The following is a 24286-nucleotide window of genomic DNA, read 5'->3' as shown; positions in this document are numbered from 1 at the left end:
AATCTATTTAAAAAAAACATGCAAGCGAACTCGAAGCTAAAACATTCTTCATCGACATCAGTTTCCAAATAACCATCTGTTTCTACAAAAAAAAAAGTATGTATCTAGTTACTTTCTTTATTATCTGCATATACTCGTAAGCGGCAAATTTATATTCGAAGTGAAGGTGAACCCACGGAGTCAAATAATATTTCAAAAATTTAAAAAAATTAAGTTAAAAAAAGCCATCAACATATGTGTTGGGAGGTTGATTTATTGACATATTATTCGTGGAATGGGGTTAATATATACAGGGTTATTCACGTAAGATGACGAGCCTGACAGGTAAAAGTACAACTCAAAATACAATTTATAAAACTATCTCGATCCCTATTACATTATAATAATGCATATAATAGAACATAGGTAGCTTTTAACATCAGCCTAATGAATGCCAATTTCTGACAGAAAAATACCTCTCTCGACAAAGTAATGGGTAAGTAGGATCATGTCGGTTATGTCCTTGTTCGAAAGCTTTTTATTATTATTATTCACCACTGGTTAATAATGAAAAATTATTTACCTGTCACTAGGCCAACGTAGAAAAACGAAACTTCTCAGTGTTCTATGACAACCGATAAGGCTAGACTTTATTACTAGTAGTGAAAAATAGTAGTTTATTTAACGAGTTCATTTGTAAATTGGGTTTTTTTGGCACGAGTGAAACGAGTGTTTTAAAAGCCCACGAGTGCCAAAAAAGGCCCAATTTACACACGAACGAGTTGAATACAACGTTTTTTTGTTCGACGAGCCCCTTAAAGGCTCCAAATCGCTCAAAATCTTTAAAATTAGCTCCGTTCACACAGAAGAAAATTCTCAAATTTGTAGTCTTAATTAATGAGAATATTAAATACCGGATTCAGTTTACAAGAGGGAAAAAATGTTTATTTTTGATTTTACGTAAAAACTTCAGAGGAATAACATTTTTTACTTCATCTGAAACCCCCATTTCTGTTATTAAAAAGTCTTTTTCAACACAGAGGAAGACTTAACATTAAAATCAAAGAAAATGCAGACAAAATATTTTCCTTTTTTTTTAAATCAATTAGTACCTAATTGAATGTAAAACTATTCTATTAACTATGCGCCGTTTTCTGTACATAATTCAACCCTTTATCGAAGTTTAAGCTTCTGAACACCCATGCCTGATACATAACTGTTGGGAAATTTTTCATTAAATTTTGTAATTATGTGACAAAAACCAGTCCAACATTGGATTAAATAAATTCTTTGTTCTAAAGATAACATTTTGAAACAGTAATAAGTTGTTTGTCAAAAAACCAGGCAAATTGTAATAAAATGTATAAAATAAAAATTAATCCAAAGTCCAAATTTTAACAAAAAATGTTAATTTAAGAATACACTGTATCAATACTGAGATTTTAATAACGGAAATGGGGGTTTCAGATGAAGCAAAAAATGTTATTCCTCTGAAGTTTTTACGTAAAATCAAAAATAATTTTTTTTCCTCTTGTAAACTCAATCCGGGGACATACTGTATAATAATGATAGTTATCTAGAAATTTACACTCAATTTAACTTTTTTTATTTTTACCGCAAGGAAAGTGCTTTAATAAACCACAGTTATAATATGCAAAATAACAGATTTACTTCCGACATTCTTACATAATGTATTTTTTAAATAATCTGAAACCAAATTCAATTATGATTGTTAGGAGTTATGAAACGTAAACAAATAATGCCAAATTTTCTACTCCTCCAGTTTCTCTCAAATTACTGTGTTATCTATCATCACGTACTTTTAAAGAATCATTTCTCCGATAAAGTATTGTTTCTTAAAACGCTCAATAATTTAAATGATTTAACATAAAATTTTGTTCTTCATTATTATTAATAACTAAGCCCTCGAGGAGATCTCGCTAGGTATTTATTTTTTAAATGAAAGTGACAAAAGTCGTAAGTGGAGATGGTCATGTGCTGGTTGAGCCGACAAGGGCGCTATTCTAGCGGCCGCTCGACGTACATAAAGTGGAACCAGAAATACAGTGTTTTTATGGACTCTGGTCGATAATTTCTTTTACAATTTTGGGGTCACTTTTATTACCAACTTGAAGAGAGTTATAAATCTTCTACGACAGATGTTTTTGAGCCGTCTGAAAATGGACCATCGGAGACAAAGGTAGGTAGAGCCCAGTCGCGCGACGAGTGCCAGAAGTTTATTGCCCTGCCATAACTGACCCTCTCAAGTTAATGTACTCCATCCCTCATAAAAACACTATATTTCTGGTTCCACTATACCTACTATTATTCCGGCGCACTAGAAAATATTTTGATCGTGATCTGACAGGGCTACTCATATGAAAATAACCATTTCACAACTTTTTCAAGAGTTTAGGATATTGAATTGTAATCTATCCGATAGTTTAAAAAATCTTCCAACTTTGTTCCGAAAATGGTTCGAATATTTTCATCAGAACAAAAGTTAACAGGGGGTAGAAACAGTTAAAAAAATGCACTGTATTTCGAAATAATTGTCATATTAAGTGCCACTTTCAAAGACCCCCAAATCAGCAAATAAGTCCAGTAGAATGTTTTTAACATTTTTCTCACGTTTACTCTTTAACACCGTAGTGCACCGTTAGTGCGTCATTTTTTGGACAACCTGTAAGCAAGTCATTTGGGCGTCAAAGAAATTTTACCATAAACCTAACAATAAATGTGGAACTTATTTAACATAACTTTCTGCGGATGTAAATAAACATACCTACATACATAAACGTTTTGAGGTGGCGAGGTGTGTCTAGATATTAATTTCAAAATCCTGCATGACCTCGACCGAGAAATGTTAAATTATGCATACAGTTCTTGGCCTTGGTAATGAATACTACTAGTACAGTGAACTATTCAAACAAAACGTTAACAATCAATCTGAACCGACACGATTCCTGTTCTAGAAAATTTTTCTTATTTCTGACCATTTCATAACCAAATCGTTCCTTGTTAACTTATTATGCAAAATGGAAATCGCTCCAAACCAGGTCAAGTAATAAACTTTGTTCTGTTTCCTTTAAAGAAGATATATCTTACATATTCGTAAACAGAAATTACTTAACAATTATTACAATAAATGAAATCGTTTCCAACTATTTTATTAGTTATTACTAATCGGCATGCTTGAGAGTCAAAAATTGAAACTAAATCATGGTTCAAAACTTTCACAGGTGCGTATGCAGATAGGACATAAGTAATAAAAAAATTTGCTTTTACTTTATTCACAGTCGTTTTGATTTTATCTGAAATCCGGATAACGATCAGTGGTTCCTCGCTTTAAAGATTTCAACCTTCGTAGTTTTAAAATTTCTCTTCAAAGACAGTACAAGTGGGATAATAACACACATGTCGTACATTATGTGGGTCTTCGTGTCATCACGGCTTCTACATTTCGTGATTTAGTTTATTGCGTTTATGGGAACTTATTAGAATATGTTAAAAGCAAGTATTAAACCCACAATCATCATTCTGTTGTGTTGTAATCGTTGCTTTTGTTTCCTCTAAATCAGCCTAGAAGGCTATAATTTGACAAACGTATCTAAAACGAGAGTTTCCGCTTGTTGGAGGCTAAATCCATTCGAAATAGACAAACAAATCGTCTGATGATTCATTCATCACCGTGAGGAATTGTCCAGGAACCGTCAGTGAAAGTCCCTTTTGAAGAACTCTGAGATCACACTTCGTACCAGTTGACACATACGGGAATACCAAAATACCATTTCTCCCTCGAAAGCGGCAATAACAAGAACAACAACTTTTCGAAATTTCATATTTATCTTATTTTTTCTTCTTTCTTTAATAGTGTTTCCCCCATAGAAAGCTTGCATATCTAATAGCATTAACCTGGTTTCACCGCAGTGATTATTTTTTGTTACAGTTCTCAATGTGGCGGCTGGGAAGGCTCCCATGCAAGTCAGCACCGAAGCTGGTGGAATCCCCCAGAAGGCCATAGACGGGAGCACGAGCGCCTTCTTCAACGGCGACACTTGCACGCTCACAAAGTCAGAACGTACGCCTTGGTGGTACGTTAACCTGCTGGAGCCCTACATGGTCCAGTTGGTGAGACTCGACTTCGGAAAGCCCTGCTGCGGTGAGCTCAGATTTTATTTTTGATGAGTAGCCAACTGGAAAATTTCAAACTCAAACCTTAAAACCATCACGTAACGTTCGTTAAACGGAAGGAAAATCGCTTAATCATGATCGTTTAAAAACCACACTTTCTGCACAATATTGTAATAAAATGAAAGTGAATCGCGGTGATTTGTCACGAAATTGAATTTATCATAAATATGTATCGAACTGGACGTCATCCGTTTCTACTAATCTTACTGTCACTCGACATGTATCTCCCATTAAGTACTCTTGAGCGATCAGCTGCCATACTTTCCTTCTAACAAGATCTGCGCTCCACCAACTTTTTCACCGCGAAATTGGTTCTTTTCGATTTAAAAATAACAGTAGTGCAACATCCAATGGCACACTTGAACACCTTGCCCGCAAATCATTAATACTGACAACTGACTTTTTTCAAACACGAAAGATTTATCGCTGGATTATGAGGTTCTCAACGGATCTAATCGGCGAATGTTTCAGTTGTGCCTCAGCAAACATTTGACACTTTCATTACAAAATGCTCCATTAAAGAGTACTACTTAACTGTATCAAATTGTATAAAAAATCTTCTTAGATTAATACAAATCAAATTCACCGCATTAACTCGCCTAATTAAGGTTATGAAAAATATTATTTTGTTGCAAAAAAACTTTCATGTGTGCATTACAGGATGTTTCAAACAACCTTGTATTAATATACGGACATGCACAATAATAATTAAAAGACGGGAATTAAAGAAAGTTCCACAATAACCATCTTATCATTCACCTAATCTAGAAAGTTTGACGAAGGTACTTTAGTTATGCCAACACATTGTGAATATAAAACAAATAAATATCATGAAACCATTTGTTAAGGCAGCTAGAGGAAAATAAGAATTTTTTTTGTATAACTTTGAAAACACTTGCTCCGCTGGTAAATCACAAAAACATTTTTATAAATCTTTGAATGAATTGTAGAACATATTTGGTTGATAAATCTGACGATTGCGAAACAATAAGAAAGACGTAATATGTATGTATCAGTTTTACCAATGTGACAAGATTCTTCAAATTTTTGCCACTGTTAAATTTGTTGATTTCTAACACCACCTGGAATTTCTTTCGTAGGTGCCAACAAGCCCGCCACCATCGTAGTCCGAGTGGGCAACAACCGCCCAGATCTGGGCACTAACCCAATCTGCAACCGCTTCACTGGTTTCCTAGAAGAGGGCCAGCCTCTGTTCCTCCCTTGTAACCCCCCAATGCCCGGAGCCTTTGTCAGCGTGCACCTTGAAGTCCCCGCTCCTAGTCAACTGTCAATCTGCGAAGCTTTCGTCTACACCGACCAAGCCCTGCCCATAGAACGTTGCCCACAATTCAGAGACCAACCTCCGGGAAGCACAGCAACCTACAATGGCAAATGCTACATTTTCTACAACAGACAACCGGTGAAATTCCGTGACGCTTTAGCCTTCTGCAGAAGTCGGGGAGGTACTCTGGTGGATGAGAGCAACCCAGCTCTTCAAGGCTTCATAAGTTGGGAACTATGGAGGAGACACAGAAGTGACGCGAGCGGTCAGTACTGGATGGGGGCCATTAGAGACAAGCAACACGGTGGTTGGCAATGGTTGAAAGGAGAAGAAGTGACCGTTTCGTTCTGGAACTTACCCGTGGGTAACGGAGACTGCGCTAGATACGACGGTACCAAAGGGTGGTTGTGGTCTGATACTGACTGCAATATGCACTTGAATTATATCTGTCAGCATCGTACGTGTGTCTCTTATTTTGAAGATTGTTAAGGTAATACGTTTACTTTTAGAGCCCAAAGCTTGTGGTCGACCAGAACAGCCCCCAAATTCGACGATGCTGGCCCAGAACTTTAATGTCGGTACCACCATCGAGTACATTTGTGACGAAGGACATCTCCTAGTCGGTCCTACCAGTAGGACTTGCTTGGACACCGGATTTTACAACGAATTTCCACCAGTTTGCAAAAGTAAGCTTGCAGAATTTATTGATCCAGATTATTTTATAAAATCGTTGTTTTAGGGATTCAGTGTGGTTATCCTGCGGACGTAACAAATGGAGAGTACTTGTTGGTAAATGACAGCGTTGGATATTTGAGTAGAGTGGTCTATACTTGTGACGAAGGCTACGAAATGATTGGGCGAGCCCAACTTGCTTGTGACATTGACGAGAGATGGAACGGTCCACCACCAAGATGTGAACGTAAGTACATAATTGGTTGTGATCAAACTCATAATGAATTTTTATTTTAAATTTCAGCGATTCAGTGTGAACCACCACGAGAAATAGAAAATGGAAAATATGAATCGTCAACTAATGAAACTACTTTCGGTTCGGTTATTCAATACACTTGTAAATTTGGGTACAGATTGATTGGACCGAAATCGATCAACTGTTTGGCTAATGGACAATATGACGCACTGCCTCCTAAGTGTCAAGGTACATCAAAAAATGATTAACGGTTTATTAAAAAAGAAAGTAAGCCAATATATGGTCAAAGAAAAGATGAAAGATCAAGTTAAAAGAGGACAAGTTTACAGTAAATCTTTTGCAAATCCGTTGAGATCAAGAACAACTAACTGCTTTGCTATTAACTAAGAAGTTTTTTAATCCACAGTTGAAGACTTGGTTTCGACTACTGCGGCGCCTTCTGTTTCCAAAACATCGTCAAGACCGACAACTTCTCGCACTCGAACGCGCCCCCCTAGACCGTCTCCGACAACCATCCGAGCAGTCACCGACATATCTAAGCTGGCTACCAAGACAATCAAGCCGACCAGCCCGAGCCGCACCTCCAGCGGCTCCACACCCCCCCACATCATCGTGGCGGGCCACCCGCAAGACAACGAAATCGCCGGAAGCTCCAACATCCAGCACGGCGAAGTGCCCAACGTAAACATCCCTCTGTCAGTGGACGGAGAACGCCGAGAAGCCTTCGGAGCCAAACTCAACCTGGGGGCCATCATAGCTCTCGGCGCCTTCGGAGGTTTTGTGTTCCTGGCTGCCATCATCACCACCATAGTGATTTTAGTGAGAAGGTGAGTGTCGGAAGTCGCTTCCGTCTCGATTTTCCCCCATCTTTCTGCTGTTCCCTTCTGGTTTCTTTACGTTTCATTTCGTCTTAATAAATGGATTTGCGGTCGCAGTGCGGGTGCGTCAGCTCGGTCCTCGCACCGATTACCCTCTGCTAGTGCAATGCCCTCTCGCTGGTATACGCTACTGGCGCTGCCATTTCCCGACCAACAAATAGGCAGAAGAGAATTCTCCAGAAACTACCGATCACATCGCGCCGGATACTTCTCCAATCCCATCTAGCAGTGCCTCGTGAAGTACCAGGTACGACTCGACCCGCACTGCACTGCATGAACCGCCAGGGCACTACTTCACTGCACGTATTTGGTTTGTCTACACTTTGGTTCTCTGTTTAGCCTCCTTCGCACCGGCACATCTGAAGAAGCAGTACCGCAACTTGTTTTATCCCATTTCTGTCCTTCTTAGCTACCTTCTTGTATTTGAAACACATGTTTCAGTTGTGTCGCAATTAGTTTTTGAGCTACAGCTCAACTAGCAAGGCTTTTAGCCCAGCAAACTTACAATCATCTAAAATCTTAAATCTACTATTCCAGTAGCAAATTATTTGCTAGTCAAGATTTTTAACAGTATATACATTTTATCATTGTTTAAAGTACCATTCAAGCAATTATTTGTTGCAAGTTTGACAGTTTTAAAAATCCAAGACGGTTGCCAAAAGTGGACCACCTCTTCGAATGTTCTTTTGAGACGATGGCTTAATTTGCTTGGTTCCAGAAATCGAAGTGCCAAACATTACCGTCACCGTGCCTCTCCGGACTGCAATACTGTAGCATCGTTCGACTCCTCCAGTTCAGAATCGCGGAACGGATTGAATCGTTATTATAGACAAGCTTGGGAGAATCTCCACGAATCCGCAGGCAGCAAGGCCGGCCTCAAAGGACCGAACAGCTCGAACCATTCGCCGCTCAAGCGCAAGGAAACCCTCGACGAACCTTACCGGAACGGCGAACGCCACAGAGACGGTTCCGAATTGGTCGTATCTGAAACTTTCAACGGCAACAAAGCTTCCGAGAAGAAAAGACATCATCACCACCACCACCACCACGAGGCCAGGCAACAGCACAAGGATGGAAGGGACTGGCGCGAGCCCAAACCTCCCCCGCACCGGGACCACAAGAGATACTGACAGCCTTGTATGATTATAACAGTACAATTGGACGACTAGGAAATTTTAAATTATTTATTTATTTCTCTCTGACGCTGCTAAGCTGATTCGTTTGCTGATCTAACATGGTTTTAGCTCTGGTAGTGTCGATACCAAACACCCATTTTCGGACGAGGGCCAAAAATTATGTTAGATGCACTGTTTAAAAGTTTCTTGAGTGTTTTATCAAGTGGCCTTTAAATATTCTTCACGAATGTATATAACTGTGGTAGCGAAGAACTCAAAAAGATGGTTGAATTCCTTGGCCTTACTTTGCAACGCGAATATCATGCTTCTGATTTGCTGCACGACTAAAAGTAAGGCTAATGTGATTCACAGTACAAAAGTGAAGAACAATGGTTGACTGAGGATATGCTTATCTGTGTATAAATAAAGTTCTCCCTGATTTCTGATTTTAAACTTAGTTTAAGGTAAATTATTAGGGAAGGTAACCACTTATTAGTGCCATTGGATCAGGCAACTGTAAAATTCTAAAATTATAGTATTTGGCCGTGTGTGTATTTTATGCATCATAACCCAAAAAAAATAGCAATAAGTACCTATACTTAGTAATTAAATCATATGTAAGATATGCAGTTAAAATATATTATGTAATATACAAATTAAAATATATAACATATTTATGTCTCCGAAAAACTTCTTTCATTTCGATCTTAGATGCCACCTTTTCGTGAAACTTTCTTAAAAACAAAAAGTTTTGAAACTGGAAAGTAATATAAAGTCAAACTACACCATAAAGTTTTGAATCTGAACTGCTCTGGTAGCTGTGTCTGGTAGCGAGAAAAAGAAAACAATTTTATATGATATCATTAGTATAACATTAGGGGCTAACAGATTGCGCTGGGCTAGCCACTCAATCATTGGCCAAGAAACGCGAAAGTGCCCTATATTCCATCCGGAGTAAAACGGCCTAAAGTCCATTCATTTTGTATTGAACTTTTCAAGGTCAAATAATTTTATTTTTTGGCTTTGTAAATAGTGACATGCAGGTAAACACCGTAAACGTTGAATTGAGCATTGCTAAATCACATTATGTTGGTTATATGCATGTCACTAATTACAGTGCCAAAATTTAAATTATTTGACCTTGAAAAGTTCAATACAAAATGAATGGACTTTACACACGATATGATCGTTCAACCGTGTTTCAATATGGATGGTTGTATACTTTGGGAACGAGAAATTGGAACTTTAGCTTCTTCACTTGCAATGGGTTTAGGGTAGGTTGTAAAGATTATAATAAGTAATAACGAATACTTACGACTATTAGCACTTCATTCCAGGAGGCACGAACAATCTGCATTTTGCCGATATTCGGCATCCCTTTTTAATAACTAGCAGGTATACTGTAGTTTCAATTTGGTTGTAGGTCGTAAAATTGTATGGTACTTTAAGTTAAAGATCTTGCGGGGCTTATAAATCCTAGTTTACCACTAGCAGGTAATATTTTAAGCAGGGTTGTATTGTACCGGGTGTCCCATCACTTGTGTCCCGTAGGAAAATGACTTTAAAACTAAATTATATTTATATGAAAGTATTATAGATGCATAAATACTGTTCACTGCCACAAAAGTTGGGTATTACTTTTTTGTTAAAATTAATTACCTAGGTGCAGCAGGCAAAAAACTATCACTTTAAAAATTAAACCTTGTTCGATGCAGTTCAAATTTAGTATACGTTATGAAATAGTTATAGAGAAATAAAATCCGTAATTAGAATTTAATTAAAATGTTTTGATGTAAAGATATTTGGTTAATTTAATTTGGGTCCTTCTACTTTATAAAAATTTATGGAAGACAAAGTTAAGTTTGTGGGTATTATTCTTGTCCGCAATTTATGGTACGAAGACCATTCAAGAGGGTTCCAGCGGTACCTGCCTGTGTTACGGCGTCAAACACACTGCAACCCCTTATAAATCTTTGTCTGCAATAAATTTTCATAAAGTAGAACGGCCCAAATTAATTTAACCAAATATCTTTACATCAAAACATTTTAATTAAATTCTAATCACGGATTTTATTTCTCTATCATTTTTTCGTAAAGTATACTAAATTTGAACTGCAGCGAACAAAATTTAATTTTTAAAGTGATAGTTTTTTGCCTGCTGCACCTAGGTAATTAATTTTAACAAAAAAGTAATACCCAATTTTTGTGGCGGTAAACAGTATTTATGCATCTATAATACCTTCATATAAATATAATTTAGTTTTAAAGTCATTTTCCTACGAAACACAAGTGATGGGACACCCGGTACATTTGGTATATTTGTATTGTACGGCAAACGGCACGCGCCGCTTCCCAACCTTTTCAAACCCAACCATTGTGCCCGTTAATCGCTCATAATATCCAATAAAATTTTACGACCTACAACCAAATTGAAACTACAGTACTAGACTAGCACGTCGGCAGGCAAAAACTGGTGCACACGAGTTCCCGTCTGGATAATATTTTATACCTGGATGTATTAGTAAGCCCTTTAATCCTGCACACGAATTCCCGTCAAGGTAAAAATGTACCCCAAATTTTAGACTCGAATTCCCGTCAGAAAAAAATCTCTGTTACTGAAAGCATTGTTACGAAAGTAAGATTCAATGATGAATCTTTTATGATCTGAAGTAAGCTGAGTTAGCAAAGATACGAAAAATTTGACACTGTTAAAGTCATAGCGGCCCCTTATCTAAGTAATTGCTGATCACAGCGTATTTGTAACTTTCTAAAATTTTAAACATTTCTTTTTTTCCACGTAATGATAAACAACAATGGTACCTGGCGACGGCTACAGGCATAGGTAAAGTAAATTATTTAACAGGTAAAATACATACACAAACGTTAATTAATTTTTTTCTAGTTCCTTTTCGATTTCTTCAAAAAATTCTTCGTCATCCTTATCATTTAAATTAATAATTAATTGGGGAACTTCCGTGTTCCGCAAATAACTATTTTTTGTAGACATTTCTTATAATTTCTTTAGCATCATTAGAGTAATGCTTCCTACGTTTCTTTTTCAGTCCTGCTGTAAAAATTACAGGTACGGTTGTTATAATTTTGCATTAAAATATACACCCTTATCTATATTTTTTTACCTTCATTTTCCTCGTTATTATCAAAAATTGTTTCAACGTCGACCATCTCCTCCTCCTCGCAGTTCTCTTCAAAAGAACGGCACATATTTAAACACAGGTTGTAAGTTGAAAAATACACTCTTTTTATTGTGGCGAATTCAAAATATTTCTATTCGCAGTGTACGAAAATCAATCGACAACTGAAGACAAAATTTCTTGAACAAATGCTTTAGGATTTTCTCTAAGTAGGGGTTGCTAAATATACCTGATGCTTGCCCTTCCTTGAGTCGGCACTGCACGACAAAGGGGCAATAAAATTAGAAATTATTTATTGTTGTTATAAGACGCTTTTCTGTCCTATTGTAAAATGATTGACAATTTAAGTCAGAATTGACTATTTCTAGACGAGGACTTTAGTTCAGTTGAGGATTAAGCAACCCTTCTGATAACCTGACTACCTGTTCCTAATCTGTGCGCAGTTCGAGTGCCTCCTCACAACTCTATTCGTAAAATCGAACAAATTCGCCTAAGCAGGTCCCTTTTTTATTGATAGTAGTCTCAATCAAACAAAATATCATATTATTTATTATCAAACGAAATAAGCAATTTTCTGGATGAGATACCATTAGCAGTGTTGAATAGAGTCGTGTTTCATCAGGACGGCGCCATACCACATAATGCACGCATGAATTTTGTATTTTTAAATCATTTAAACCATTTTGGTGAACGACGAATGGGTGCTCATGGAGCTATTCGATGGCCCGGTAGATCCCCAGATTTGAATCCATTGGATTTCTTTATATTCATTCCAAACTTTCGAGACAATGTTTATTTGGGCGCACTCGAATTCCCGTCTGACTTATTTCTTGTCATAAAGTAATGCAAGAATTCCCGTCAGGTAATTATCAACTGATCTAATCCATAACTCGAGTTCCCGGCAAGGGTAAAAGAGCGCTTCAATCCCTTACTTACCTACCCCTCTGGCCGTTGCCAGGTACCATTGTTGTTTACCATTAGGTACGTGGACCAAAAAAAAAATGTTTAAAATTTTAAAAAGTTACAAATACTCTTTGATCAACAATTATATACTTAGATAAGGGGCGGCTGTGACTTTGACAGTGTCAGATTTTTCGTATCTGTGCTAAGTCAGCTAATAAACGTCAAACAACTGTCACTATTAAGGCGATGTCACTCGACCCGTTTCTGCCTAGTTTTTACTGTATTTCAAATCAAAATTACGGCGATACGGTTTGAGCTACGAATTTCAATTTTTTTTATGTGAAAGTTTAACGTATAATAATGTTCCGTAACTTATTCATATCTGCAATAAGCGTCTGTTTTCCTGCAAAAAAAAATTTGAAAAACGTGAAAATAACGATTACTTTGACTACATAATTTATGCAGAAGTACTGAAGTATTTGTGATTTTAACAAGTTAGGGAACATTTTGTAACTTTTTACTAACATTTCTTGAAATAAAAATATATTTTTAATTGGCTTTACAATTTTGTGTTAAAAATCACCAAGTTTAAGAGGAGATTTCGTTACTAGAGATTCACCATCCTTCATTTTCTTTCTCACTTTCTCCTTCATCCCTCTCGGTGCGATCGGAAGTGAGCCAGGGTGTTGGACTTTGGACTGGCGGCACTTTCGCACTTTATGGACAGACATGTGTAAACGATTACTTTGAAATTTACCAGATCGAGAACGGACACCACCCACCATGAATATTAATATTTTTATTTTCGTCTTCAAGCCCAGTTCAACTTCAATCGTTTTCATTGAATGTTGTAATTTTCAGTTTGCTGATTTGTAGTGTTGTTTTTGTTTGTGGTGTTATATATAAAACCACGGCTTCCTAGATTAATAAGAGTCGAAGCCTCTAATACGGCTGGTCGAGTTCATCAGTTGCAGGCATTTTTTCTGTTCCTGAGAGGGCGCCACTATACATTTGTGTATTTGGCTGCTTAACCGCGTACAAATCTCATTTTAAAAAGAATCATAATTTGTATGTTACATACACTACTTCAAAAAGTAGATTATTGATAGAAAAAAAAACATTAATACGATTTTTCATTCATTTAATTAAAAAAATATTCGTTTTTTGGTAGAGGGCGCTACTATACTTTTGGCTTTTGAAGGAACAGACAGTTCAAGGAACTCGACCAGCCGTATTAGAGGCTTCGACTCTTATTAATCTAAAGTTGACTCAAGTTGCAAAAAACCACTTGTCATTTGCAACAGCATTTTTTCGATATTTTTAAACCAAATAAGGGCACAAAAGTACCAGAAAATCATAGTTTGGATTGAATATTTTCCATATAAATACAGTTTTCAAGTAATTTCAAATGAATAATGCCATAAAAGTGCTGTTGCAAATGCAAAATGGTTTTTTGCAACTTGAGTCAACTATAGGAAGCCGTGTATAAAACTATAAAAAAGTGCGCTTAGCGATGGGTAAAACATCTAAAATTCCACTTTCCAAACCAAGAAAAAGTAGACGAAAAATGGGCAAATTATTTAGGTAATAAGGTGTCACAAATAAAACGAAAATCTAATATTAAAAGCTTTTCATATTATGTATTATAGAAACCACTGTTTGCAAAGAAAAAATGTGTTCGAAGAAAATAAAGGTCTAACCGCCAGTACTTCTACATCTCTAATTTCTCCTCAAAGACAATATGACACTTTTCGGACAGCGGATGATACTTCTGCACCTATGTCTGCACAATCCACATCATGTTATGATAAAAAATATTGCTTTGAAAGCGACGAAAACGAAAAAGAAATTGGTAATGATTTTGAAAAGAAAAATGACAATTATATAAGGTATTACATATATATTTTAATTAAACGTTAATACTCGTAGTTGTAATTTGATCATTATTATATTTTCAGAACAGAAAATGAAAAAGTGGAAGGTAGACGCCTAATAAATGTATCCCATTTTTTTGAACAATGCATGTCTTTTCCTCACTGCGGCTTATTTTCTTGTTCATCAAAACATGTAAAGTTAGTTAAAGAAGTAAGAAAAGGTTTCATTTCGAAATTTGTTTTGCAATGTACAATGTGTAAAGTTGAACATATGGTGGAGAGTGATAAAAATGACGGCAAACTGAATGCTAATGGTGCTGCAGTCATGGGAACTATAAATGTTGGTTGTGGATTTTCTCAATTAAATGAATTAGCAGGTTGTCTGAATATGCCGGGTATGTCATATAATCTATACCAGAAAATTAAGAACAATCTGAATGAAATCTTTGAAGAAGAGTGTTGGCAGTCAATGATAGAGGCTGGTAGAGAAGAAGCGAAAATAGCAATAGAATCTGGCAATGTAGACGAAAATAATGTACCACTTATCACTGTTATTGAGGATGGCGCATGGTGTAAAAGATCCTTTCGAACTAATTATAATACAAAATCTGGAGCAGCTTGCATAGTCGGTGAAAAAACAGGAAAAATTCTCTTCTTGGGAATACGTAATAAGTACTGTGCTATGTGCAGTAAAAATCAAGAAAAATCCCATTTATGTTTCAAAAACTGGGACGGATCAAGTTCGGCCATGGAGAGTGACATTATTTTAGAAGGATATAAACTTAGTATGGAAATGCATGGAGTAAAGTATGCATTTCTTGTAGGTGATGGTGATTCTAGTGTATACAAAAAAATTCTAGAATCAAAACCTTACGGTACTTGTATGGTACAGAAAATAGAGTGTGCAAATCATTTTCTAAGAAATTATGCCGGAGTACATACCGGGTGGGGCATCGTATACGCGCACGCGAGAAATCGCGACTTCTAATTAAATAAAATTATCGAAATTTTTCAGACTTACCTGGCTATTGGTAAGGTACATTTCATAATTTTTTGATAATTTTTCACTTACAAACAAAGCCAAAAAAAATTAAAATGTAAATTCCATCAAAAAGTCAAATTCTGATTTTTATACTAACCTACCCAGATTCACTTCCTATAATGATTTACGAAATCTACGGAAAAAATACCAATTAGTATTAGATTTTGAATTAAACGCAGTTTTACATTTCAACTTTCAAAATCATTTTTATTTATGACCTGCTACTTGTGCTGTCGTAAATTTAGGTGACAATGGAAACTGTCAATTTTATGGCAAAAAGGTTTAAAACGGTCGGCTATACCTTTGTTGGGAAATTATACCATTGTGCCGTAAATCACCCGTCTGGTTTACGTTTAAATAAAAAAGCGAATTATTTAGCTAACCAAGTCAAAATTTGTAATTGTGCCACCAGGGTTTGATGGGCTAGCAGATACAGATTCATTTAGTGTAAAAACTTTATAGGTAAATTAACATTTAATTTCACAAAACTAATAAAACTGTTACGGCCTTATTAACAAAAAAAATTTAAACAATTCTCAAATATACCTTATCAATAATTAGTCAGGTATATATATAAAATTTCGCCAATTTTATTTAATTAGAAGTCGCGATTTCTGGCGTGCGCGTATACGATGCCCCACCCGGTACACTATTACGGATATTACTATCAAGTAATAGTGCAGTGCTAATCAACATAATTACCGGCGTCTCGACTCCACATTTTGACTTTGTTGTGTTTTATTATGTTTTGTGTCAATGTTAAGGAACTTCCTTACGATGTGACATGAGTATAATAATATACCTTTTTGAATTTCAACTACCAATGTGTTCCCTAAATCCAGAATTTTTAAATTTTTAAAAAGAGATTGCGCTACTATTCCCGTAGCTGAAATTATAAGTAGTAAAATCGAATTTTTTTCTAAACACCAAAGATTTCTTATAGCAACGGAGAGCTCTAAATATTTATTAATTTTTGTGTTATATGTCTGTGTTATATTATGTGAATTTGGAACAGTTATAATATCTAAAAGATATCCTTGCTTTTGTTGTTTATTTAAAATAATAATGTCTGGTCTGTTATGCTTAATATGAATGTCTATTCTTATTATTTGTATTTATAATTATTGTAATATTCTAAATTTCTTCAACGTCTATCGTATTTCTCTAACCTAATACATTATCAGGTACCTAGTTGTTTATTATTTTACAGTAGGGTTCCACCTACCCAACGGCTATCGGCAACTTTCAAGGAAACCTCTATTTTGTGTGGTTTTTTCCTAACGTTGTTCGTTCTCGGTTGTTCGGTGCAGAGGGTTGTCAAGCGAAAATTAAAAACTTGGTCTTTTTCAGACGAGTGAAATGAGTGAATTTTAACGCAAAAATGGTTTTTACTTCAGAACATAGAAGATTCATCATTGAATTTTACTTTCGTAATTCGTAACAGTGCTTTCAATAACCAAGATTTTTTTCTGACGGGAATTCGAGTCTAGAATTTGTGGTGCATTTTTGCCTTGACGGGAATTCGTGTGCAGGATTAAAGGGCCTATGTCCAAGCCCAGGTATAAAATATTATGCTGACGGGAACTCGTGTGCACCGGTTTATTTGACCCCACCAGGTACCCAAAAAGAGATAGTGCGAGTATGTCCGGAAAAAACCCGAAATTTTTTACTGAATGCAAAGGTGGGCACTTTTAGAAGGTATCGACAGTGTCTGCAACAGCATTGAGGAAATTTTGAGCAACTAGAATAGATTTTGTATTGTTTACAAATTTGATTACTTGATTTTTGATTTTCAATTTTTTTCATTTAAAATACATTTTTTGTTTTTTATTTTAATGTACGAATATTCAGAAGAAAATTCTTTATAAGAACGAATAAAAAAAATATATAGAGTGTAATTTGAAAAAAAAAGTCGTGTGTCAAAAAATAGATGTTGAAAAAAATATCGAATAGGATAATAATGAAGTGTTTTTCGAACTATTTCATTTGATGTGTCATTTATTCAAATCGGGTAAAAAATAAGTATGATACAGCGTCACAGGTTTTTCGTCAGTCACCCTGTATAATTGACAACACAATTACATACACTGCGCCAAAAAAGTTAGGGATATTGTCGAATTTTTTGAAATATTAAGAAAAATTTAAAAAAAATCACAACACGTCATCATGGTAGTTTTCTGTACCAAATCTGCGTAAAAGAACTTTTGTTACACTTTTTACTGAATTCTTTTTCGACGAAATGTTGATCTTAACAGAATAATCATTTATTTCAATTTGTGTGTACTGTACGGTTGTACCGTATTGTTTTTGCCAAATATGGAAAGAAGATCGCATTTAAGTGAATTTGAAGTGAATAGGGCTATTGGAATGCTTGAAGGCGGTCCCGCCAAGCAGAAGTAGCCCAAAATTTTGGGGTTAGCCAAAGTATTGTAAGTAAACTGTGGAATCGGTTTGCTGAGACAAATTCTGGTAGATAACGACCCAGAAGTGGAAGACTGAAGACTGCTAAGTACAACAGCTCCACACGATCGTTATCTTATCTGCTTCTAACAAGAGAAAGCACCCTTTCTATCGAGCGTTACAAGTATGAAATGCCTTGCGACATGCTGGTGGACCACAGTTCACGTTCAAACAGTAAGAAATCGATTAAAAGCATTTGGTTTAGACAATTTTTGTCCATACATAGCACCTCTATTAACACCAGCTGATCATGCAGCGTGTTTAGAGTGGACAAGAAAACATCAAAATTGGGTAGTGGAATGGGTCTTTGTTATCCGTTATTAGAAATTAAAACAAAAATTATTTTATTTAATTTAATTTTGATTTTATTTAATTTAAAAAATTTGACTTTTTTGGTTTCATTCTGTTTCAAAATCAAAAATCCACAACCTGTTGAATTATGTTGGCAGAAACAAAGAAATCCCTAGAATAAATTTCATTTTTTTGGGTTGGCTCAACGTCCCGCCAAAATTTGACATCGAACTGTTGAGTTTATTACGTAACACAAAATAATTATTATGTACAAAAAGATGGTAGCTACCATATCATACCTTTTGAGTGAAATAATAAAATGCGAATTAAAAACACGATGAACTACGACCAAAACGACTGTCAACAGTTTTCTTTCATAACCCCACTTTTTCCGACACTTGCAAACACACTAAAAACAAAAGTTGGCGACGTTGTCGGTTGTACCGAGCGATCATTTAAAAAATAAATCGAGTTTGCTTTGGAGCCTATGCTATAGCATGGGTTGCCATAGGTAACACGCCGACTCGATTTTTTTTTTAATTGATCGCACCGTATTTTCGAGGTAGAATGCAGTGTTGGTGGATTTTTGATTTTGAAACAGATTATAGTTTTTTTTTTCTTCAAAATTACACATTCGAATGCAATCTCGTGTTGCCTCATTTTCTCTGAGGCGCAAGTTCTGATATCTTTTTCTCTTACCTACTCAAATTACACCATCCAAAGCGATATGCGTAACGATAACAAAAAGTAGATTTTTGACGTGCAAGGTCTTTTACATTATTTTGTTTCTCTTGTTTTTCACAACATAAAAAATTATGTTACGATGATAAAACTTAAAAAGGATATTAATATAACTATAGCTCAATATTCAACATTTTATTAAAATTAACACAATCAAAATTCCTCACTGTACCAAGTATATCATTTTATAAAACGTGTATAGCGTGAATGTATAATACAAATTATTTTCCTTTAGTATCACATAATGCAAACATTCGTTTCGTTTAAACCTTCAACCAGGAACCAATCAATTCGTCAATCTGTTCACGCGCCGCCTTCAGTTGGGGTAAATCTGTGTCGGTCGGTGGATACATGTTGGCACAATGGGCAGTGCCTAAAAAAGTACATAAGCTGACAGACACTCAAAGTCTAACCTTTTTACCTTCAATGTATATAGCCGGTGCCCCTTGATCAACAGTTTTTGTGATGCCTAAAGCGTGCCACGGATCAATAGATCCATGTACAAAGACGACATTGCTCACTTCAATGTCAAGTCCGCCGTAAAACGTATTCGTCCGATCGATGGCGGCGTCGATAAAGTCATCATCATAAATTGATCCAAAAATATCCGTGCACTGTTGTATAAAGAAATTGATAGAGAACTGATCCCCGAATATGTGCGATTCGTAGGAGGATGTTTGATAAAAACCAAATTCTGTACACGTCTGGTACGTCCATTGGCGCCCCCCTTCAGACGCCTCGCTATCCCAACTTGCGTTTCTCAAAGTGTCAATCATCTTCTCGTACTGATAATCTAAACATTTTTGATCGTACGTACTCAACAAAAGTTGATTGACTTGTCCAAGACGATTAATGGGGGGCCCAATTGTTTGGTTGACCATTATGTCGCAAACTACATCTATTGTGATGTTGGTTCCTGCAGGACTGCCTATTCTGTTATCTTTATTGTACTGAACAACACCCGCAAAGTCATCGGCTATTGTCTCGTACAAGTTCGAAATGTCATGTTCGTTATCAACCGACTCTTGAACTGGATCACATAAATTGAATATCTGATCCAAATTTGCTTGGCCAATTTCTTGTTTGAGCAAAACGCCGATCTGACTAACACCCTGTTTTACGGCAGTTACACAATCATCGCTGTAACTCGCTAAAGAATCTGTGATAACTCTGAAATAATCTAAAAGCAGTGTTCTCTATTATCATGTCCGGGATGTAAGAAGTAAATGGTGTACCCTTGAAATCTACTTGAGCCAATAGGGGACCACTGGCGGACATTGCACCATGAACAAGATGTGAGTATTTGACTCGTAACCACGCAGCTAAGGAACCTGGATAAGAACCACCAAACGCGATCCATTTTACATCTTCCGGAAGTTTGTATTTTTCGTTCATGGCCACAATAAATGCTGCTAGATCAGCTAAAGCCTGTTGACTCGTTAAATACTTTAGATTTTCGGTGCTTAAGTCTCTAAAATTAAAATCATCAATTAATCATGGTAATCATGACTGTTCCTTAAAAGGACTAAACCATCTTTAACAAAAAGAATGTGGCATATTATCTAGTATTTCTATACACACATCTTAGTGTTAATGAATTTCAATAGAAATAAATTAGTTATGTTCATATGAGTAGCGCTGTCACAGATCATGAGGCCGAAATTAAAATTTGAAGCACGAGGCGTCAGCCAAGTGCTGCAAAACAGGACGAATACCTGAAAACTGACAGCGCACGAATATTGAATAACATTTTTCGTGTTCGTTTGGACAAAGTCTTAAAAAACATTAATTTATTGTTTGAGGTTATCTTTAAGAGATGTCAAGTTAGGTATATAACCGGGAAAGTTTATATATTTAATTATATACCACTTTCCCGGTTATATACCTCAGAAAACGAACACGAAAAAACAAAATCCAGATAGATGCCTCAGATGTAAATAGACAACAGTTTTGCGTGGCAACGATATATTATGCAAGAAAGTTGTTTGATGATCCCGTTATAATCTAGATATAAACTTTTTTCCTTAGAAAAGCACTCCAAGAAAGGTCGAATACCTCATCCTATCTAAAAAACTTGCATCTCATAGTTAGCATATTGATTGAAGTTTAATTTTTAGCATTTGTATAAATTTACAGTCAACTAACGGTACAGAAATATTTCTGTAACAGAAATAAATTGCTCTGATGCACATTACATTTATTTTTACAAACAAATTCCTGCTATTAAATAACTGTGTTTTAACAAATATAAAATAATTGTCTCCACACTCGAAGCGCCAGTTATAGAAAGATAATTAAATATTTAATTCGAATTAAATTTGAATGCGTGATTAACCCACAAATCCGAAACTTCGATTGGTTCAATCTGATCACGTGTTCAGTTAATCTCTAATTTGATTACGATGAACTAAATTTTGCTTCTGTAAACTGGCCCTAGATGTTTTTTCTTCATTTAATCATCATAAAAATCATATTAGATATGTGTATTATAGATATGTATTTATCTGTGCATGTTTGTTTAAGTGTCAATTGATCAAAGTTCAACAAACTCCATTAGTTCTCATTCAATTACCAAGATACTTATATTTTTGTTTGTCATTGATTGAAGTAGGTGAGGCAGATAATGTTATTTATCTTTCAAAAATAAACATTTGGTACCTCATCAAAAATATTAGTCTAGCAAAAATTATAATGCTTTCAAATAATACAAAATTTCTGCAATTTGTATACCCACTCTATCTACTTACTCAGTTGGATGACTCTTTCCATAATATCTATGTTCTACCTGGAATAGTAGTGCACCATATTTTTCAGCAGAGTCTACCCAACTGCCTTGGGTCATCCATTTCACAGAAGCTTCACCCTCACCACCAATCATCAAAAACACAGGGCCCCCTTTTTCTGCATTGAAGTATTCATCGTTGCTGTAATATCTCTAAAAATTTTTATTTACACATAACGTTAATTTAAGAACTTTGATTAGCAAATTACTTGTTGCCAAGTTGTCTCATCAGTAGGATTAAAATGATCCAATTGCTGAGTGAACCATTCCTCATTAACTTCTTTCACACTTTGTCTACGTTTATCAGGTTTTGGTATACCCACATTTCCACCTACCATTCGACCATGGTGAAAAAATCTCCACGAATTTACCTCAGCACAAAAATATAACAAACATAGTAATAATGCACAAAGTTTCATATTGGTAAATTTAAAGCAGCTTCTAAAAATATCTAATTAAAATAACACTGATAGGATAAGTAATGTTACATACTTAAAAAAATGATGACTCTTCCACACTGCACTCAAAACGCTTATCGCTCGACAGTCCGACGGAAACTATTCTTAAATTAATTCATACCAGAGTATAACTACGAAGTACGAACCGCTGCTTTTTAAAATATCACATTATGACAAAATAATGATGTACACTTTAGGGTATTTGGTGTTGTGGGTATGGTAGAGCTGATTAAAATTATTTAAATGTATAGTAGAGGACAACTTAATTCCATGGTGAAAAATTTCCAATTTCCAATTTTACATACATTCGTTGAAAATTGTAGCATTACGTTTAATTATACAAATATTATATAATTGATAAACAATTTAAATTGGTATTACTGTTTTCTGTCAATCGATAGCGGAAATCCGATTCAGCCATCTTTCTTTTACTTTTGACATGTCAAGTTGGTGTGAACACGAGTTTATCAGTAAATAGTTTCCGACATAAACGTAAGTAATTTAAATTTAAATGAGTGCTTTTTAATGTGCACTATTAATGAATAAATATGTTTTTTGTATTTTATTGATTTTTGACCATTGTTTTTTTCTAGAGCATGGCACCACGGTATGAACTTGCAGTTGGCTTGCAAAGAGGCCACAAAACAACAAAAATCCCATCCGGCAAGACAAAGGCCGACAAGGTCCGTCCTGCACGGTTGAAGGGGATCCAAACTAAACATACCAAATTTGTTCGTGATCTCATTCGTGAAGTTGTGGGACATGCTCCTTATGAGAAACGGGCAATGGAATTGTTGAAAGTGTCAAAAGATAAGCGAGCTCTTAAATTCTTGAAGCGTCGCCTTGGCACACACATCCGCGCTAAAAGGAAGCGTGAAGAATTGTCTAACATTCTTACACAAATGCGTAAAGCACAGGCTCATGCTAAGTAATTGTATTTTTAATTTTTTTTGGACATTAAACTTATAAATACAGATCAGCGGTGTTTTTTTTTTGTCCAATAGTTTTGTGAAATAGATATATTCAATCAGAAATATTGTTAAATAAGTTGTTAGTTTTTTCTTGCATCCTACATATTTGTAAGAACTTTAAAAGTTTTAGTAAGTGGAGTTTTATGGTAAGGAAGAGGTTTTTATTTCTATAAATTGCAGACATGATGTGATTGAGAGCTAATAGTGGACTATAAACTAATATGCTAGGTTGACAAATTATCATTAAGAATCTAAATTTCTTTAATTGAGGTGCTAATGCTCCTGACAACTGTAGTTAGGGTTATTACATCATTTAAACACTGATGAAAAACAGAAACAATTTATTGTAAAGAAGGTTCTATAAATCATTAATTTCACTCAACTTTGTTACACTGTTCATTAATTGCATCATCAGCATCATCAACAATGGCCTCATCCCAGGGACCATAAATGTTTGATTTATATTTTTGGTATCTTATAAAGAAAGTAGGACAACCGATATTGATAAAAACAGCTGTTAAAATAAAAAGCATCATAAACAACATTGAACTTTTCATCAAAAAATAAGCATCAAATAAGAACAGAGATCCAATGACATAAAAAGACTTGACCTTACTTCTCAATAAAGGGAATAGTACGAACAATTCAATGGCAACAGTTATAAAAATAAATGCATGATATGCTGACGCTAATCGAGAAGCTAAACAAATAGAAGCAAAAATTGCTGCACTAAGTGATAAACTATTCGATACTACAGCAGCACTAACTCCATAATCGAAAAAAATTAAGTGAATGACCATCATAAAAAAAGTCATTGTATAAATTGTGTCAGTGCTTATTGTATCTGTTAATGTATGCAATACAGGTGAAAATAAGTAACCAAATACCACAAAAATTAAGACTGTTCTTAAGTCATGGCCAAATCTATTTTTCACGTCTTTGGTATAAAGGAATCTGTACAAAACAAAACTAGCTGCAGTTAACACTGAAGAGATGTTGAAAATGGCCTCCGGTCGAACCCATTCATTAAATAAATACACATATATTAAGACAAATGCTATAACTGTACAAAATTCTTCCAATAATAAGGTGGCACCCCATATCGCTTCACTTAAGGATACAAGTTTGATGTTAGTCCTAAGGTCTCTCAGAAAGGTTTCGTCTGTATAATTGTCAGGATATGGTTGATTTTCATATAAAATTTTCTTCCAAGGTTTTTTTATTACCATGTTTACC

General features: G+C 35.4%; 5 protein-coding genes across 6 annotated transcripts in view; 2 read left to right on the top strand and 3 right to left on the bottom strand.

The window, feature by feature from the left end:
* The window catches only part of LOC138131753 (uncharacterized), a 29162-nt gene extending 20096 nt beyond the window's left edge, over positions 1–9066 (top strand). Inside the window, exons 3-10 of one of the 2 annotated variants that reach the window (XM_069048955.1) lie at positions 3929–4141; positions 5274–5912; positions 5965–6141; positions 6195–6374; positions 6432–6611; positions 6790–7210; positions 7319–7508; positions 7980–8113. In XM_069048955.1, coding sequence (XP_068905056.1) covers positions 3929–4141; positions 5274–5912; positions 5965–6141; positions 6195–6374; positions 6432–6611; positions 6790–7210; positions 7319–7487 — 1979 coding nt within the window. In that variant the 3' untranslated portion in view covers positions 7488–7508; positions 7980–8113. Of the gene's footprint in view, positions 1–3928; positions 4142–5273; positions 5913–5964; positions 6142–6194; positions 6375–6431; positions 6612–6789; positions 7211–7318; positions 7509–7979 lie in introns of both variants that reach the window. The other variant, XM_069048946.1, reaches the window with a different exon arrangement.
* The window catches only part of LOC138122113 (cytosolic non-specific dipeptidase-like), a 203971-nt gene that overhangs the window by 63807 nt on the left and 115878 nt on the right, over positions 1–24286 (bottom strand). The gene's annotated exons all lie outside the window — the stretch shown is intronic.
* On the bottom strand, positions 18960–22263 carry LOC138122111 (putative serine protease K12H4.7). Its single transcript, XM_069036253.1, has 6 exons — positions 22114–22263; positions 21831–22062; positions 21587–21774; positions 20075–20310; positions 19261–20019; positions 18960–19212 (listed from the first exon to the last, which is right to left on the bottom strand). The coding sequence occupies exons 2-6, from the start codon at positions 22038–22040 to the stop codon at positions 19103–19105; spliced, it is 1503 nt and encodes a 500-aa protein (XP_068892354.1). The 5' UTR covers positions 22041–22062; positions 22114–22263; the 3' UTR covers positions 18960–19102.
* On the top strand, positions 22414–23055 carry RpL36 (ribosomal protein L36). Its single transcript, XM_069036280.1, has 2 exons — positions 22414–22571; positions 22673–23055. The coding sequence occupies exon 2, from the start codon at positions 22676–22678 to the stop codon at positions 23009–23011; it is 336 nt and encodes a 111-aa protein (XP_068892381.1). The 5' UTR covers positions 22414–22571; positions 22673–22675; the 3' UTR covers positions 23012–23055.
* PIG-C (phosphatidylinositol glycan anchor biosynthesis class C) lies at positions 23377–24279 on the bottom strand. Its single transcript, XM_069036270.1, has one exon. It carries the CDS (start codon positions 24277–24279, stop codon positions 23425–23427), a length of 855 nt encoding a protein of 284 aa, XP_068892371.1. The 3' UTR covers positions 23377–23424.

Source organism: Tenebrio molitor, chromosome 1 (assembly GCF_963966145.1).
Source record: "Tenebrio molitor chromosome 1, icTenMoli1.1, whole genome shotgun sequence".
Lineage (NCBI taxonomy): Eukaryota > Metazoa > Arthropoda > Insecta > Coleoptera > Tenebrionidae > Tenebrio > Tenebrio molitor.
This window is presented reverse-complemented; position numbering and strand designations above follow the sequence as displayed.